This window comes from Neomonachus schauinslandi, chromosome 6, assembly GCF_002201575.2.
Source record: "Neomonachus schauinslandi chromosome 6, ASM220157v2, whole genome shotgun sequence".
Classification (NCBI taxonomy): Eukaryota; Metazoa; Chordata; class Mammalia; order Carnivora; family Phocidae; genus Neomonachus; species Neomonachus schauinslandi.
In genome coordinates, this window is record NC_058408.1 from 73,695,664 (window position 1) to 73,714,386 (window position 18,723).

At 43.1% G+C, this 18,723-nt stretch overlaps 1 protein-coding gene across 1 annotated transcript; it reads right to left on the reverse strand.

Moving 5' to 3' along the window:
• Positions 1–15,163: 15,163 nt before the first annotated feature.
• On the reverse strand, positions 15,164–18,462 carry DKK1 (dickkopf WNT signaling pathway inhibitor 1). The gene is made up of 4 exons (XM_021696192.1): positions 18,047–18,462; positions 17,620–17,782; positions 16,361–16,504; positions 15,164–16,238 (listed from the first exon to the last, which is right to left on the reverse strand). The coding sequence occupies exons 1-4, from the start codon at positions 18,290–18,292 to the stop codon at positions 15,985–15,987; spliced, it is 807 nt and encodes a 268-aa protein (XP_021551867.1). The 5' UTR covers positions 18,293–18,462; the 3' UTR covers positions 15,164–15,984.
• Between the last annotated feature and the right edge of the window lie 261 nt (positions 18,463–18,723).

Sequence of the window (18,723 nt, forward strand, 5' to 3'; positions counted from 1 at the left end):
CACTAGGAATGAAATAATTAGAAGTTAGAACACCTGTGTGTTTTCCTCACCTCGAATGAGATCAAGGTTCAATTATTGAGAGACCAGAGTCCAAAGACTCTGAAGATGCCAGGGAGCAGCTTAAGCAAGAGGTTTACTGTTTCTTTCTACGCGCGCTCGTGCCTTCTAGGGCAGCCGCTGAACAAGGTTTTCACGTTATGGAATCTATATCTGCGGCTTCTTTTTTAAAATTTTTTAAATTAAAGATCATTTATTTGACAGAGAGAGGCACAGTGAGACAGGGAACAGGGGAGTGGGAGAGGGAGAAGCAGGCCCCCCGCTGAGCAGGGAGCCCAATGTGGGGCTGATCCCAGGACCCTGGGATCATGACCTGAGCCGAAGACAGATAATTAACAACTGAGCCACCCAGGCGCCCCTCTGCTTGCTGCTTTTTTTTTTTTTTTAACAAAATATACATAGAAGGCCTTATGGCCACAGGAGATGTTTAAATATGTGCCATGAGAACAGATTCAGCCATTTTTTTTCAGACCACAAGGTTTTCAGGAGTTCAATGGCTGTTAAGTGTCCCTTTAGGCATAGAAACCACTGGTTTTGGTGTTTTGTTTTGTTTCTGTTTTTTTTTTGTGGAGAAGCTGCAGAGGGGAGTGAGGAACTAGGCATCAGCCTAGAAATGCATGCTCCCACCTGAATCTCTGGGAGGGAGGTTCTTTTTTGTCCAGATAGGGGCCACCCCTGCCTTTCCCAGAAGCGGAGGGGAGCACCTCCCTTCAGCAGAGGCCAGGAGAGCAACTCCCAGAACCCTTCTGTTCTCACTTCCCACTCTGATTGGCTACAGCCTGATTTGGCTTGACGCGTGATCAAGAAATGTTTAAATGGAGTGGGGATAAAATCCTAGAAGGGAAAAGTCAGGACTTGGGAAGGGAGGGGTGAGGTCGGGCCTAGCCAGCCAGGTTTTTCGACCCCTCTCTCTCCTCTTCTTGCCCTGCTGGTCTCAGACTTGGAATCCCGAGAACCAGACTCTGGTCTTCTAGATGTCTCCCCACCTCCCTGCAGGGATTTCGGTAAGTCGTCAGCCACCCGTGGGCTGTTCTCCAGGTCCTTGAACGTGGGTCGGGCCATGTGAACTCAGCTCTTTAACCGACTGGCTGGGGTTTGGTCTGGAGGAGTGGAAAGTGAGCAGGGCACTCTTTGTTAGCAGTTTGAAATTACTTCAGTCTGTGGACAGTTTTTCTGAACTAGCTATTTGCAGTGATCAGTGGTGGCGTTAGGTACTGAGTGGGGTTAGGGTCTAGCTTTTTACTTCTGCGTCCGACTGAGCCTGAATGAAAGCGTCCACTTGTTTCTCGTTCTCTCCAGCTTGTCTTGGGCTTGGGGCCTTGTAACAGGGATAATCTGTCAGCGTCCAGATCTTACTATGAACTCTTGGAATCGGTATAAAGTATGGGTGTTAGGAATACCTTGTGTAGTTTAAGGACTCTTTGTTGGGGGTTGGGCCTCTGGCCTGCAGGTGAGTTTGGAGTTCCTGTTTTAAAAGTCGGCTGAAAATGACTGAGGCCTAGTTTTGAGGCTTGTCTAAAAAAAATGTTTTAAAACTACATTTGGTGTCCTCGCTATTAGGGGACACCTATAGACCGTAGTTGCTTTGGTTTGGTCTAAGAAACACTCAGTGATAGGTTGTTAATCTGGTTTAATCTAATTGAAAAAAGCAGCCTATCATCATCCAAGAAACAATATAATCAATCAGTGGCCACCATAATTATAAATTCTGAAGCCTCAAGCTGATGCAAGTCTTTCCTTCCCACCTGCTCCCTCCCCATTTTATTTTTCTAATTGAGGTATAATTGGCATAATAGTTTCAGGTGCCCAATATCATGACTATTTGTCTCGATTACAAAATGGTCACGATAGGTCTGGTTTGCATCCATCACCATATAGTTACCCTATATCGTTTTTATTCTCATGATGAGAATGTTTAAGAACTACTCTCTTAGCAACTTCAAATACACAGTATAGTATTAACTACAGTCACACACACCCTCCCCAGAACCACTAATCTGTTCCCAGAACCCATGAGCTCTTGTTGTTGTTAAGATTCCACATATAAGTGAGATCATCTGGTAGTTGTCTTTTGCTGACTTATTTCACTTGGCATAATGCCCTCAAGGTTTATTCAAATTTCCACAAATGGTAAGGCTTCATCCTTTTTTATGGCTGAATAATATTCTTTAGAGTGTATGTGTATTTTCTTTATCTGCTCAACCACTGATGGACACTTAGCTTGCTTCCATAGCTTGGCTTATTATAAATCTGTTATGAACATCAAGTACATATTTTTGAATCAGTGTTTTCATTTTCTTTGGATAAATCCCCATTAGTGGAATTGCTGGATCAAGTGGTAATTCTATTTTTAATTTTTTGAGGAACCTCCATACTGTTTCCCAAAGTGGCTGCACCAGTTTGCATTCCCACCAACAGTGCACGAGACTTCCTTTTTCTCCATATCCTCATCAACACTTGTTGTTTCTTGTCTTCTGATAATAGCCATTCTGACAGGTGAGATGGAATCTCATTATGGTTTTGAATTGCATTTCTCTGATGAGTGATGTTGAACACCTTTTCCCATAGCAGATGTTGAACACCTTTTCCCACCTTTCCCTTGTTTTTTTTGTTAGTCTAACTAAAGGTTTGCTAATTTTGTTTATCTTTAAAACAAAACAGCTCTTAATGTCATTGATTTTCTTTTTCTATTGTCTTTTAAGTCTCTGGTTTAGAAACCACTAATTTATGAATTCTATGCTCTGGGAAGAAAATTTTGTGAAGTCAGCATACAGCACTATTAATAACAGTCTCAGTGTGTGCATTCCCTCTCCGACCATAAATTTCTCCATTACAAAGTCATTTAACTGGTACTTCACTAGAGCTTTCTATGATGGTTCTCTTCAGATAATAAATCATGATCATGTTAAATTCATTTTAAACCCTGCCTTTCAACTAAGAGTTATAATTCATCCTGCTCAATTCAGCTATGTTTTGGGGGATTAGAGATGGGAGGGATTAAAAATATCCATATATTATTCTTCCTCTTTTTCTACATTTCCCAGTCAACTTACTATCAAAACTTCTATTGGAATTAGTCTCCGTCTCAGGTCTTGACACACAAGTTATGAAAGACGCCCAACTTAAGTGCCCTAAGCATCCCCCTCACTGCAGTCCTTTTCAGGCAAGGCCAGGAAAGTTTAGGCCTAAATCCCAGTTTCAGAGTCAACAAGGTATTCCATAAATCAATTTCAAGATTAAGGTGTGAAGGGGCACCTGGGTAGCTCAGTCGTTAAGCGTCTGCCTTGGGCTCAGGTCGTAATCCCAGGGTCTTGGGATCTAGCCCCGCATCAGGCTCCCTGCTCAGCGGGAAGCCTGCTTCTCCCTCTCCCACTCCCCCTGCTTGTGTTCCCTCTCTCACTGTCTCTCTCTGTCAAATAAATAAAATCTTTAAAAAAAAAAAAAAAAAGATGTGAACATCAATACTTCTGCTACTTTGCCTGAAGTAGACAGAAGCTAATAGTGGTGGCTCGCAAGCTTGGTCCCATTGGAACTTTGGTGATTCTAAAGCTGATACCACACCCTAGACTGACCAGTCATAATCCCTGGGGATGAGTCACGGGCATCTGTAGTTCTTGAAGCTCCTCAGGGGATCCCATTGTGAAGACAAAATTCGGGAACCACTCATTAATAGCGTCCATAGAACTGAAGTTAGTTGGAGCTCTAGCCTAAGTTTCAATCCAGGTGTTGAAAATATCACTCTACCTCCCTTCTGGAAGGGATATTCTCTAATAATGAAAATTCCTGTTTCATGGTCAACCTATGGAACAAGGGAGGCCAAGAGAGTTCTCTGTGGTTCCTTTATCTCAATGAACGCAAAATACAACTGAAAGTAAAATTTCTTTTTATGAAAGTCTGGAAAAGTCAAGTCATCCATCAAGGTCTTAAAGCCTTTCAGTCATTATATAGGACAAATAACAAAATGCATGGGATTATTTTACAACAGAAGAAATTATTCTTAATATATATTTTAATGCTTTCTGATTATTCCTGTCTTTGATTTAAATTAGTATTTGTAGTTATCTAAATAACAATAAAATATAAATCATGAAGTAATTTTTGTCTACATTTTATTTAATGAGTTAACTTTATTACCTAATTCTTAGGTAACAAAACTCTTAATGCATTTAAATAGTCCTGTTATAGAAAAAAATCATGTAAATTACTAAACCTTTTGGTATATTTATGTATATTATGAATAATGGCCTATCCATTCAAGGGAAAAATAGGGGACTTGACTGATTCATTCAGCAAGTCCTTAGCAAATAGTATACCGCAAGCCCAGAACTGGAAGATGAACAAGATTTCTGTTCTCCTGAAGCTCACGGTTGACTGGGGAAGACCTCTATTTAATAAACATCAGAAGAGTTTATTAGCATTGGAATAAGAGCTATGAAAAAGAACTTAGGAGAGCACATGACCCGTCTAACTCGGTGGTACTAAGTGATGGCTCTGGGAAGACTTCCCTTGAGAAGCTGAGACTTCGAGACAGAAGTCGGTTTTAGGAGAGAATGGGGGTGTCTCCCATGAAGGGTTTTGTCTCTTTCCGTTTCTTTCATCCGAGTGTGAAATTCAGTAAAATGCGTTTTCTCAAAGGAGTATCTGCAAATGTATAAAGTTTAACACCTGAAAAAAATTTAAAGTTCGCTTTTTCATCACCACTGACCTAACGTGGGCTTCAGGGCCATGGGCATCCAGATCCTCATCATCTGTCTGACCTTGCCCCGGTAGGATGTTGAGGACATCCGTTTATCTCTCAGCATCTCCTTGTGTCCTTGCCGTGTTGGTATGCTGAGCATTTACATATACTGCTAGGATCATTGGAAGAATCACCTGGAATGATAGATTTACCCATGCTCAAGTACTGGTGTATGAGTATTCCACCAGTATTTTCTTCCCACATACCCGCTGTATGGCTATTCTGTTGGGAGTAAAGCATTTTGATTAAAGGACATGTAGCAGCGGGTTCCAAAATTGGATGTGCGTATCAGTCAGTGGAAGAGCTTTGAAAAATCTAGGTGGATAGGCCCAGCCCCGGGAGATTTTGATTCAGTACATCTTGAAAGGCCCAGTTATCTGAATTTTTAAAGTTGCCCCCGTGTTTCAGATGGTGAGCTGAGTGCAGGAACTGCTTATCTAAGAAAGCTATAAAATTATCATCCTTGGGGTGCCTGGGTGGCTAGTCAGTTGGGCATCTGCCTTCAGCTCAGGTCATGACCCTAGGGTCTTGGGATTGAGCCCCATATCTGGCTGTCTGCTCAGTGGGTGGGGTGGGGTCCTGCTTCTCTCTCCCTCTGCCCCTCCACCTGCTTGTGTGCTCTCTTTCTCTCAAATAAATCCTTTTAAAAAATAAACATTAGCATCCCTTTTGATATGTACTCAGGAGTATATACAGGACTAAAATTCAATACCGTGACTTTTCAAACCTATTTTTAGCTCTTTTGGGTGAATCCATGATAGAATTATGCCAGAGTTTTTTCTTCTAGAATTTGAAACAATTCAGCCCTTGTTTGTTAACAAATAGCAATGGTAACCATTAGTGTAGTTGTCACTACCCACCGGCAGCATTTAAGGTTTAGAAGGCTGGACTTATAGGCCACAATAATTGGAATGCAAAAACATGTGTGACACACACACACATTATGCTTTGTATACAGGCGACTTGGTAACTGGCCTTAAATGCAAGGATTTTGTTGTAATGTAGTTCGCAGTATATTGTGCAGAAAGCATCCTCTTATATGAGGGAAATGGCATAAAAATCTAACCATGACGTCAAAGTCAACTTTCCTGGTAACACTCATTAAACTCTAATCAAGAAAGAGCAGATAATACTTTTCACTTTAGATTGCTTTATTTTCACAGTTTTATTAATCTCCTTTTTGGTCAACACCAGCACATTACATCTCAAATACATTTTTTAATGGAATTTCATAAAAAGATGTTTAATTCAGAAACTTGAGGTGCTACATTTTCCCAAGTCCCCAGATAAATCTTTAGCCTTAGTGTAACCAGTAAGTAACTAAAGGGCTGCCAAGGCTTTAGGTGGTTGACTAACCAGCCCTGTTAGTGGTGGTTAGGATCCTGGACTTCGGAGCCGACTTCCCGGTTTCCAGTCCCGTCTCTGTCCCTTAGTAGCTCCATGACCTCGGGCAAACACCTCAAGCTTTCTTTGCCTTGGTTTCCCCACCCATAATATGGGAACAATAAACACACCTACCTCAGGGGGCTGGGAGAACGGAATGAAGAAACATATGCGTGGAACACTTAAATTAGTCCCTGCTACCCGGCAGATGTTCTGAAAACTGTTGTTGTCTTAGTCTCTGCCCTCCAGTTGTATTGCTTAGGTGGGAGGTGGTTTTATTTGCCAAGACCCCAGTCATGAAAAGGAAAGCAAAATCATTCCTGAATTCCTACTGCCTGTCAAGCACAGCGGGGCGTGCTTCCATGTTTTCATACAAATGCTAACAAGGTGGATTCATGTGCATCCTACAATTCCATACCCTTACTGTCTATCAGGCCGATGGTAGCTTTCTGATGTGGCTGGAAAAGGGGGAGGATCTGGAAGGAGAACAAAGGGAAGGAAGGAGGAAAGGTAAAGCTTGAGGTGTACGTTTAAGTAAAACAAAAAAACCCTAAATCTCAAAGTCTTATCACAATGAAAATTTATTTCTTGCTCCTAGAAGTGGCGGATGGGGGTAGGGAGAATCTGAGGCCACTATTTAGAAACCCAGGCTGGGAGAGGCTCAGCCACCTAATTGCAGGGCTGTCATTATTCTCCTGGAGATCTACAGGTGGGGGAGAAACCAGAGCAGGGTCTCTAGGCACACCCCCTCCCCCTCCCCCTCCCCCTGCCCTTGGCCAAAACCCACCATGTGACTGCACTCAACTGCAAGGGAGTCTGGGAGTGCGCCTAGGAGGAAGGAACTGGTTTGGCAAATAGCTAACTGCTTCATCCACAGGGTCTAAATGGGCAGGTGTGGGAGGATGCAGCTGCAAAAGATTAGATAATTAGAATAAAAAAAAACCAGCCTGATGGAAAGAGTAAGGGAAAGAAAAGGGATGCAGGAAACCAGGCATAGGGTTCCTTAAGGCAAGAGTGGTGGTATGAGCAGCAAGGAGAAAGTTGTTGAATGCAGCGTTTAATGTAAGAAAATAATTGCCCTCTGTCTGAATTTTGCCAAAAAAGGGAACTCGGTCTTAGAAAAGTGGGAGTTGTAGCTTTCTGTTATCAAATTTTCTGCAATAGCCACGTGTGTGTGAGGACGTAGCAGCACCTGCTGTTCCCTGATCGAGAAGGGGAGACGGACGATCGAACTGTGAAATGTGCCGAGCTCCCTGGATAAAGAATGTCCATCCTCTTCCTTGTCTCTAGCTTTCTGTTCAAATGAGCTATACATCTCAGTCCCCCTTCCTGTGAGATTAGAAGCCACACTGTCTGGGAGTATCAACTATATTGTCACAAGGAGGAAGGAGAGATTTTTCTCAGCAACCAAGATGTCGAAAGACCGTGTCCTGCTATGGCCATTTGTGTGTGATTGATGGACTGTATCCAACATCTCATCACGATACAGCTTAAGGGGAAAAAGTTTATACTACATAGTGAGGTTTTTCTTTCACCTACTCCCTATTCCTTCTTCTGGATATTTTAAAAATACTTTATGTTTTGCTGTAATTTTACTGAAATTTGCACAGATATTCCTATTTTTCCTTCCTCGGTTCTTTCATTCGACAAATACTTGTCATAGGTCTTCCCTGTACCAGATTTGGTTCTCCCAGTCCGTATTCCTTGAATGGAAAAGAGTTTGGTCAACAAAGGAAGGGTATTTTTCTTTTCTGTAGTTTTTGGGAGATAGAGGAAGAAGTAACTCTACCCTGTGGATAACTTTTCTAATCCGAATGGGCTACGTCAACATATCTGTTTAATGTGTACAACAGTTCACAAGGAAAATGCAAGTGTCTGTCCTACCTTTAGAATTACTACTAATGGTAATCGCTGCCTGATTGTTTAGAAAAACGGGAAATAATAGATTAAATAGTTCTCAGAATTCCACCTTCCAGAGATGGTCCTCTACACTTAGCTCTTTTGTATCACAAGTAACTCAGATCATACTCTGTATCTTCTATAATATGCTTTTTCCCCCCCTCAAATGTACTAACATGGGAGAATTAGGATGATTTCTCCAGGTAATTTTAATGAATATAGAATATTTTAAGGACCGATTGTAAATCACCTAAACCATTCTCATGTGACATCAAATTCATTTTGAAGTTTCACCAATGTAATGTCAGTGTGGACAGATTTTTGTATGCATCCATGATTCTGTTCTTTTTTTGTTTGTTTAAAGATTTTATTTATTTGACAGAGAGACTGCGAGATCAGGAACACAAGCAGGGGGAGTGGGAGAGGGAGAAGCAGGCTTCCCACGGAGCAGGGAGCCCGATGCGGGGCTCGATCCCAGGACCCTAGGATCATGACCTGAGCCGAAGGCAGATGCTTAACCAACTGAGCCACCCAGGCGCCCCCATGATTCTGTTCTTAAAAGGAATTTCTAAAGTTGATGCATCAGTGTTCAGATTTTTAAAACACCTGCCAAATTTTCTTTCAGGAAGGTAATTCCAACTGCAGTTCTTACTAGCAGTGTGTGTGAGAGGGCCCTGTTTTCTGCACCTGTGCTGACTCTATTTTATTATATTATGGGATTATAGTCGATGCAATGTTAGTTTTAGATGCAACATTTATTCTATTACTATTCATTGCTCAGTGCTCACCATGATAAATGTAGTCGCCATACATCATAATTACAATTTTACTGTATTCCCTGCGCTATACTTTTCATCTCCATGACTGACTTGTTTTGTAGCTGGAAGTTTGTCCCTCTTCATCTCCATCACCATTTCACCCATTTAACCACCAACCACCCCCACAGCCCCCCGCCATCTCCCCTCTGGCAACAATCAATTTGTTCTCTGTATTTAAGAGTCTGGGTTTTTTTGTTTGTTCATTTGTTTTTTAGATTCCACATGTAAGTGAAATCATGTGGAATTTTGTCTTTCTCGGTCTGACTCATTTTGTTTAGCATCATACTCTTTAAGTCCATTCTTTTTGCCGCGAAGGGTAAGATTTCGTTCTTTTTGATGGCTCCGTGAACTTCCATTGTGCGAATATACCACTTCTTTCTCCATTCATGTCTTGATTGCCACTTGACTTCCATATTTGGCTATCGTAAACAAAGCTGCAGGACACGGGGGGGGCATGGATCTTCGATTTAGTGTTTTCATTTTCTTGGGGCAAATATTCAGAAGTTGAATTATGGGATTGGATGGTGTTCTATTTTGAGCTTTTTGAGGACCTCCGTACTGCCTTCCACAGTGGCTGCACCAGTTTATATTCCCACCAACAGTACACGAGGACTCCCGTTTTGCCACATTCTCACCAACACTAGTTATTTATTGTTTTTTTGATACTAGCCATTCAGACAGGTGTGAGGTGATATCTCCTTGTGGTTTTATTTGCATTTCCCTGATGATGAGTGATATTGAGCAGCTTTCCGTGTGTCTGTTGGCCATCTGGATGTTGTCTTTGGAAAAATATCTATTCAGGTTCTCTGTCCATTTTTAATTAGATTATTTGGGTTTGGTTTTTTTTATGTGACTTGTATAAGTTTTTCATATATTTTGGATACTAACCTCTTGTTGGATATGGCATTTGCAAATATGTTCTCCCATTCAGTAGGTTGCCTTTTAGTTTTGTCGGTTTCCTTTGTTGTGTAAAAGCCTTTTATTGGGTGTAGTCAAAACTAAGTATCATTTCCTGCGTTTAGTTTACACTTGAGTGACACAGATCATGAACTATTTAAATAGAAGTCTTTCTAAAAGTAATTTCTCATGAGGATGATATTATTGTGCAATATTGTGAAACGTATTAGGGAGCGATGGTGGCCAGCCATGTCTTCAGCTGATTTTACTTCTACAGAATTTGCTTAATAGTTTATAATTGCAGTGGTTGCTTGCCACTGTACTTCCCATGTCATTTTATATTCACTAACATCTAGAGACTGTGTCATGTTATTTTAATTATAACTTCTGGGCAAAAAATCTGATTCGTGAAAGCTGTTAATTGCATCAGTCAGAAAGAGAATTGTATGAAATATACTTTCTTGAACTCCAACTCCACCTAATATGACCAAGTCTTGCTGGGAATGAAGTAATGTCCTCCTTATTTTATAACTTTTTTGGGGGGGGGGCAAAAAACACCCCCAAGCCCCAAAACAAACCCTCTGTCTTCTGAGGACAGACTAGTAATCTTTGGAGAAAAATTGTGTCTCAAACATCTTGTCTGCCACTCTCATCACCGCCTAATATGGTAACTGTTGCTGAAAATGAAGAGTTTTTGTTTCTTTTTTCCGGGATAACAAAATAAAAAATCAGAAAAGCCTTCCTCTCTGATACCAACACCCTAATCGCAGTGAATTACTGGCCCTTGACATGGCTGCATTTTTATTTTCATAGCTTCACAATTCGGCTCACGTTGCTTCTTCTGTCTCCAGTATCCATCTTTTTCTACTTTGTGAACTCCTTCTCATCCTTCAGAACTAGTACGTGGTAGACTTGGCCTGTGATACCTGCTCCTACAGGCTCCTTCTTGCAGAACTCCCAGTGTTCCTGTCCCAGGTGGACTGGATGTAGTTGGCATTGTTAGATCACTATAGCCAAGGGGCGCCCGGGGGCTCAGTCGGTGAAGCGTCTGCCTTCGGCTCAGGTCATGATCCTGGGATGTCCCTGGGATGGAGTCCCACATCATGCACACTATAAATAAATAAAGTAAAATAAAAATTAGGGTAGCTGAGCTAGCCAACTGGACCAGAGGCGGATCCCTGATGAAAGTTAAGCCAGTCAGAACCTAGTGCAGGAATCAGTCTCAGAGTCTGAGAGATGAAGCTGTTTGCTGACCTGACCTGAGCTGAAAGGTCACTCATAATGGGGATGGAAGTCTGTCCCTATGACCAGCCATAGGCATGGGCTAATTATAGCAGAGCAGAAATCATTAGCAAGCTAATGAAGCCAGTCTGCACAAGTGATTTCCATGCTGATTTTTTTATTTTTTTTTTAATGACTTATCATTCCAACCCACATCTCCTTTTTACCTTCTCTGGTTTATTCTTTTTTTTTTTTTTTTTTAAAGATTTTATTTATTTAATTGACAGAGATAGAGAGGGAACACAAGCAGGGGGAGTGGGAGAGGGAGAAGCAGGCTTCCCGCCGAGCAGGGAGCCCAATGCGGGGCTCGATCCCAGGACCCCGGGATCACAACCTGAGCTGAAGGCAGATGCTTAACTAACTGAGCCACCCAGGCGCCCCTTAGAGGTGTCTGGGTGGCTCAGTCGGTTGAGCAACCGACTCTTGTTTTGTTTTGTTTTGTTTTAAGATTTTATTTACCTTCTCTGGTTTAAATGGTTTCTCTTCTTCTAAATAAAAGGAACTTGAGAAGATGGTTGATAGACCACTGTGTTCCTAAAGCTTTTTATGAGCACCTACAGGCTAATTACTTCTAAATCTATTTCAGGTATGAATATATCTAGCCTATAAATTTCAGGTATTACTATATATAGTATATATAATACAGTATCCTACAATAAAACGTATAGGTTTTATTGTCTAATAGTAAAGACCTAAAATTGAGTGCTTACCATGAGCTAGACTTAATGCTAAATATTCTTACAATGCATTCATTTTTCCTTACACCTACACTCTAAAGCTGGAATTCCCTCCGTATCATCAAGGAGGTGATAGATCTCCTTTGTCCAACAACATGCAGCTGGAAACCAAGGGAGCCATGATTCAATTCAGGTTTATCCAACCCCAGAGGCTGTGTTTCTAAGCACTGTCCTGAACCACTTCTCAGCCCTAATTGTTTGCTGTCTCCCTTGCTAACCAGTTAGCTCCTGGAGAAAGTGTTGTGTATGTCTTTTAAAATGCCGGCATAGTGCCCACCAAGCAAAGCAGGCTCAATGCACGTTTATTGAGTTAAGATTATCATTAACTGTATTGTAATCGCACATTTTTGATATAATTGACTACTTCTAAGCAGTTGCATTAGGACAAACCTAAAAGCCCATGCATACAACCATTTGCACAGACATCAGATGCCTAAATTAGATACACTTATTTTCTGCTCTTGCAGTATAGAGATAAATAATGCATTTATTTTCTATTTTGGTACTACACTCTGATTAGTATTTTCAAAGTAATGAAAATTGTAATCCAGGACTCAGTGGAACACATTTTATAAGCCAAATGGTAACGCTGTCCATTTCTCTCTCAAACTCTTTTAAGGGGCTCAGTCGATTAAGCGTCTGCCTTCGACTCAGGTCGTGATCCCCCGGGGTCCTGGGATTGAGCCCCATGTCGGGCTCCCTGCTCAACTGGGAGCCTGCTTCTCCCTCTGCCTGCCACTCCCCCTGCTGTGCTCACTCTCAAATAAGTAGGTTTTTTTTTTTAAATAGTTACAAAAGTTGGTAGCATGATAAAGTTAGATAATATAGCTAGTTTAAAAGTGTAAATTAAAAAAATAAAAGTGAAGGAAAAGTTAATGATTTAACCTGAAATTTTCGTAAGTGGCACTGACTGCTAATTTGATGATGTAATTAGAAATACTGGATCTTGGGGCCTCTGGCTGGCTTCAGTTGAGTATGTGACTCTTGATCTCGGGGTTGTCAGTTTGAGCCCCATGTTGGGTGTAGAGATTACTTAAATAAACCTTAAAATACTGAAACTAATAAAATTTGTAATTGTGTAATTACATTACTAATTCCATGGTTTAATTAGTGCAATTTGATTTACCATGGGAAAAATCCATAAAGGGGTTTGATCGGCTGAATTATGAATAACCCTACTGAGGCTGCATATTTGTGGTTTTTCTTTTAAACAATACATCCCCATTCTCCTATCAATAGAGTTCGGGTTAAACAAAACGTGAAAATTAAACTCTTACAGTAAATCAATAAAAAAGGATGAAAAGACTTGCTTGGAATTTTATTTAATAATTATTTTAAATTCAAAGGAATTAGAGCAACTCTACCTTTCACTGAATGCCAGAGATTACTGTCAGATCCTTAGGATAAGCCTGTATTTCCCTCTTCCTCCTTTGATACAACTCAGAGTTTAATCATGACTAGATCAGTGATAAGCAGGCATCCATAGTTTGCCCAAGCCCCCCCCTTATGAGTAGCTACAGAAAGCAGGCTTTATTTCATATTTCGCTTCAAAATTTAGTCATTACTTTTTTTTTTTTAAAGATTTTATTTATTTGACAGAGACACAGCGAGAGAGGGAACACAAGCAGGGAGAGTGGGAGAGGGAGAAGCAGGCTTCCCGCGGAGCAGGGAGCCCGGTGCGGGGCTCGATCCCAGAACCCTGGGACCATGACCTGAGCTGAAGTCAGACATTTCACTCACTGAGCCACCCAGGTGCCCCAAAATTAGTCATTATTTTATCCTACCAACTATACCAGCACAAGTACACAAAATTCTGTGCTTGCGGCATAATATCTTAAAGCAAAAACACTGGAAATAATTAAAATGTCTCCATGATGACTCCAAATAGATTATGGCATAGCCATCCCAACATCCTACACACACAATGCAACCATTAAGGGAACGAGGCACCTCTCCATGTATACATAGAATGATTTGCAAGACACAAAAAGAGCAAGATGCAAGGACACATGTAGAGTATGCTTCCCTTTGATAAAATAGCCTGTGAATGCATTCCCAAGTTCATGTATTTTCCATTCAAATTGTTTGAAAGTAAAAATCATAAACACATTGAGGCACCACCATCTAAAAGGTTCAAGATCTTTAAGTGATCATCTTTTGAATTTGTATTATATCTGCCTTACTAGCTAATGAAGTATCTACAGTTTTCTTGATATTCTTTACACCTTTATAAATGTGCAGAACTTCTTTTGGGTGGAAATCCCTTCCTAACTTCTGCCTCGATAGGAAGAAGTGTCACTGGTTGGTTTCTTATTCTCCCACCCCTGTCACAAGATGGGGAGCATCAAGGAAGGAACATTGCTGAAGTGGGCAGAGACGGAGGGTCTCTGGCCATGGAGATTGGCTCCTGGAGAGAGGAAAGGATCTCCTAACTGAGGCCTTTTAAATGATTGCTTCTTTCCCCCCTCTTAAAACAGAGGCCCTTCTTTCTTTTTGAAGAAAGGGTTTCCTGTTTCCCCTCCTCTATTGTGCTTTATCTGAGATGGCAGGCCTTGGAACTGGCAAGTCAGCTAATAGGCACATGTAGAAAAAGAAAGTTTCTCCAGGGTGTGGAGGCTGAAACTTGCAGACAAAAGGGAACAGAACAACAGACATCCTGCCAGCCGCCTTGTTAGGGAAGAACCAACCAAACCTTGTGTCTCCTTGGCTGAGCCCCTTGAAATTGAACCACTTCCAGAAGGACAAAAACAACATTCTTGGACCTCTGTGTTATTGAAGGAAACTTTGTGGACAGTTGATCAGTCCTTGTCCTCTGGAGTGCCTTAAACCCAGCATTTTGTGATTTTTTTTTTTTTTAATACCGACTTTTAGAATATTATAGAGTAAGTGAAATTGGGACTGCATGCTTCCCTCTTCCCTGGTCTCGGATTTGCTGATGCCAAACCTGGCAAGTGCAAATGCAAAGCCACTTTAGATCTCATTTGTTTTGTTTTGTTTTTTTAATAACAATTTATCTCTACCCTCCTTCTAATCAACAGATTTAAGGAAAATAAAAAGGGAAATATTCACCTTACCTAGTAAGGGAAGGAAATACAGGTATGAGAGAGGATTTGCAGTTTTTATATAATTCTCTTAAAATCAAAGTAATTAGAACAAGTCTTCCTGGCATGAAATAGTAGTTAAGATCCTTCAAACTGAATAATTTGGTACAAAATCTGCATGTGTTTCTCAACTGTATTTACACACACACACACACACACACACACACCCTTTCTGCTAACCATCCAGTACTTTGCTCTGGTATTTTGTAGGAAATTTCCTTTATTGCTCAAGTTATTAACCATTCGGGTAGATATTAATTTATTTGAAGCTGTTTTTGAAAGTAGTAATGTAAGATTCAATCTCATGATTGCACCATGATTGTGAGTTTGTCAGCAGAGAACACATTTCTTAAAATTACTCTAGAATTGACCAACACTGTCTTACATTTAGACAGTATCTTCCTCTGATCATCTTGAAACAGGTCCTTTCCGTCCCTTTAGAACACATATACACACAAACACATACCCCTCTAAGAGCACAGTGCCAAAATTTATCTATACTTGTAACATTGTGTAGTATTAAACGTTAAATTTTATTTCAAGGACTATCACAGCCTAGACATAAATGTAATCTAAGCACTGAGATAGTACATTTCAGAAAATAAGCTAGTATTTCCATGATCAAGTTTAGATACCTATCATTTGTCATTCCAAAAGCTTGCGTTCTAGAGTCTAGAAGTAAAAGGGAAGGGTTTAAGCATTTAAGAAGTATAAGCTGAAATTATTTATTTCAATATAGAATATTAGAGTCAAGATAATCAATGTGTACAAAAATTTACATAACGAGAAACAATAGACAATGCAGCACCTTTAGAAAAATAATTAAGTTTTGTTGCATTTACAGGTAAGTGCCACACTGAGAATTTACAACACAGTAATTTACTGCAATCAATGATAGGGGAGTTCCATAAAGAAACAAAGCTCTTAACACTCCAGATTTTCAGAAGGTATTATTGGAATGCTTAATCATAACCACAGAATTTGTACATCCTTTAGGATTGAGCTGATAAAAGTCACACAGTTTTCAGAGCATCTACTATAGCAAAGGAGTCCACGGTGTTCGGACGGCTGGCTTAGTGTCTCTGACAGGTGTGGAGTCTGGAAGAGTTGCTGGCTTGATGGTGATCTTTCTGTATCCGGCAAGACAGACCCTCTCCACAGTAACAGCGCTGGAATATCTCCAGCCCGTGGGAGCCTTTTCTCCTGTGCTTGGTGCACACTTGACCTTCTTTGAGGACAGGTTTACAGATCTTGGACCAGAAGTGTCTAGCACAACACAGCCCTGTGGCACAGTCTGATGATCGGAGACAGACCGAGCCTTCTTGCCCTGGAAAGGAGGGGACAGTAGGGAAAGTACACGGTTACTGCCAGGTCTGCACTATTTCATGAAGAAAATCCCATAAGACACTCCTGACGTGCTAACAAAGAATGAACAGTAAGGTCCTTTACCTTTGGTATGATACAGTTTTGAAGACAGTGTGGTTCTTCTGGAATACCCATCCACGGTGCTGTGATCGTTACCAACACTTTCGAGAATGGTTTCTTCGATTTCCCCTCGATGGAAAGGATTGTGATCAGAAGGCATACATATCCCTAAGGAAGCAGGAGACAGTAGTAACACATTACAGCCGGGAGTTAACTACCAAGAGCCTTGACCGTGGCAGTCTCTTATGCCTGCACCACCTTGAGATGCCTCGTTGTGGGGACATTAAACACAAGCCAAACTTCCTCCCTAGTGTTAATGCAAAACTCCCCAGATGGACAGAAGCATCAATGCAACATCTCCAATACAGCTATTTAAAACACCTTCCTACCAACTGTGGTAGTGGCAGTGAGATTTCTGCCCATGTTAATATCACCCTTGGGGTAAGAAATAAAACTAGTCACTTAAATTTTTTAAAAATAACTTCTCTGCCCTCGGTGCTATATGGATACCGGCAGACCAAGTTAAGCAAACGCAACACCAGCTGCCTGGAAGATTACAATCTCACCCACCAGTTACTTCACTGTATAATTTCTATATTACAGAGATTGAGTTAGTTCAGCCCCGAGTATTACTGGGTCCTAAAGAAGGTCGCCAGCCTCAAGCTTATTTCTGGAGACTTCTTTGGCTGGCTGAGCCTCTCTCTTTGAGACATTAAATTTTAGTGGATCTGTGGTCCAGGGCGGAGGACTTATTTTAAGGTAGCAGGAGGTTGGGGGCAGGGGGATGGATTCGGAAACCAGGATGCCTATCAAGATCCCCCTTAAGGGTGGCCAGCACGGATAGCTAAATCACTGTCTTCTGACTGACATCAGTTTTAACAGGGACCAGGAGAAGGAGGCCAGCGTGGTAGAGCCCTGGGAGACACTAAGAGAAACAGGGCAGCTAAGGCCAGTGCTGGTTTCCTTGGGCTCTCTGTATACTTGGTTTCACCTTCCTCCCCATCTTTCTCAATTGATGTCAAGGTACTCTCTGGACTCATGTTGAGGGGAGGGTTCACTCTGTGGCAAGCAGTCCTGTTAAGCAGGCCAGGGGCACGGAGGAAGAGGAGGCGCTCCACGACATCCCAGATCAAGCACTCCAAAGATTTCTGGGGAACCCTGCAGGCTGAGCACCCGTTTGCAGGTGGCGCCACTGGGTTCCCAAAGCCGGGAGCATTTTCCTCCCATCCGTAGGAGGCCAAATGCGGGACGCTCTGAGTCCGAAAGGGAGCTACCGGACTCACCATTTTTGCAGTAATTCCCGGGGCAGCACATAGCGTGACGCATGCAGCGTTTTCGGCGCTTCTTGCAGGCGAGGCAGATTTGCGCGCCCGCGCCCCCTGCGCGGGTGGGGCTGGCGCAGTACTCCTCCGTGCTACACTCCTCGTCCTCGGCGCACGGGTACGGCTGCGGGGAGGGGCCAGGCAGGGGCGTGAGGCACCTGCGCCTCCAGGGCCCCAAGCTCCCGGACCCCGACGCTTGTCACCGGCCCTCTGCGCGCACCTCTCCGAAGCTGGTGTTCCCAGGACTCCCAGACGCAAACTTCCCGACTGGGCCCTGCACTGCACACACTCAACACGTTCTCCATGCTCCTCCCCATCTGAGCACCACCCCCCCCCGCCCCCCCGCTTCGGGGTCTCCGCGTCCCGGGTTCCCCGAGACCCTGCTCACCTGGTAGTTGTCAATGGTCTGGTACTTGTTTCCGCCCTCGTACAGGATCCCGGGAGCCGCGCTGACCGCGGAGGCCGGGTGCCCCGCAGCGCCGCCCAGCGCCGGGGGCAGGTTCTTGATGGCGTTGGAATTGACGAGAACCGAGTTCAAGGTGGCACTCACTCCGAGCTGGAGGTGACTGTAGAGGGCCGCCGCTAGCAGGGCGGCCAAGACCCGGGCGGCTCCCACTGCGCCCGGGGCCGGCATCGCAGACGCTGTCCGGGGAAGGCTCCGAGAGAAGGCAGGAACGTCCCTCTGCAAGGCTGGTCCCTGGAAGCCGCGCCGGCACGGCTGCAGTCCGGGCTCCGAGCGCCTCCCGCGCTCCCCGAGTCTCGACTGCGGGCGCAGCTCTGCGCCGCCACCGCTGCGGCGGCCGCCTTTATACCGCGGGCTCCGAGCATCCTGGCCCCTCGGGGGAGACAACAAAGCAGGGATGGGATTTCAAAGCGCTGGGAGGGGCTGGAGGGTGTGTGTGTGTGTGTGTGTGTACACGAGGTGTGTGTGTGGGGGGGGCTTGGCCCTCCCCAGCCCGCCCTCCCTGGCGCGGCGGGTCCCCTGGCCCAGCTCGGTTCGGGGCGCGGGTGTTGGGGAGTGCGAGCGCGGACCGCGTCCACAGAGGCGCGCGGAGAGAGGAACCT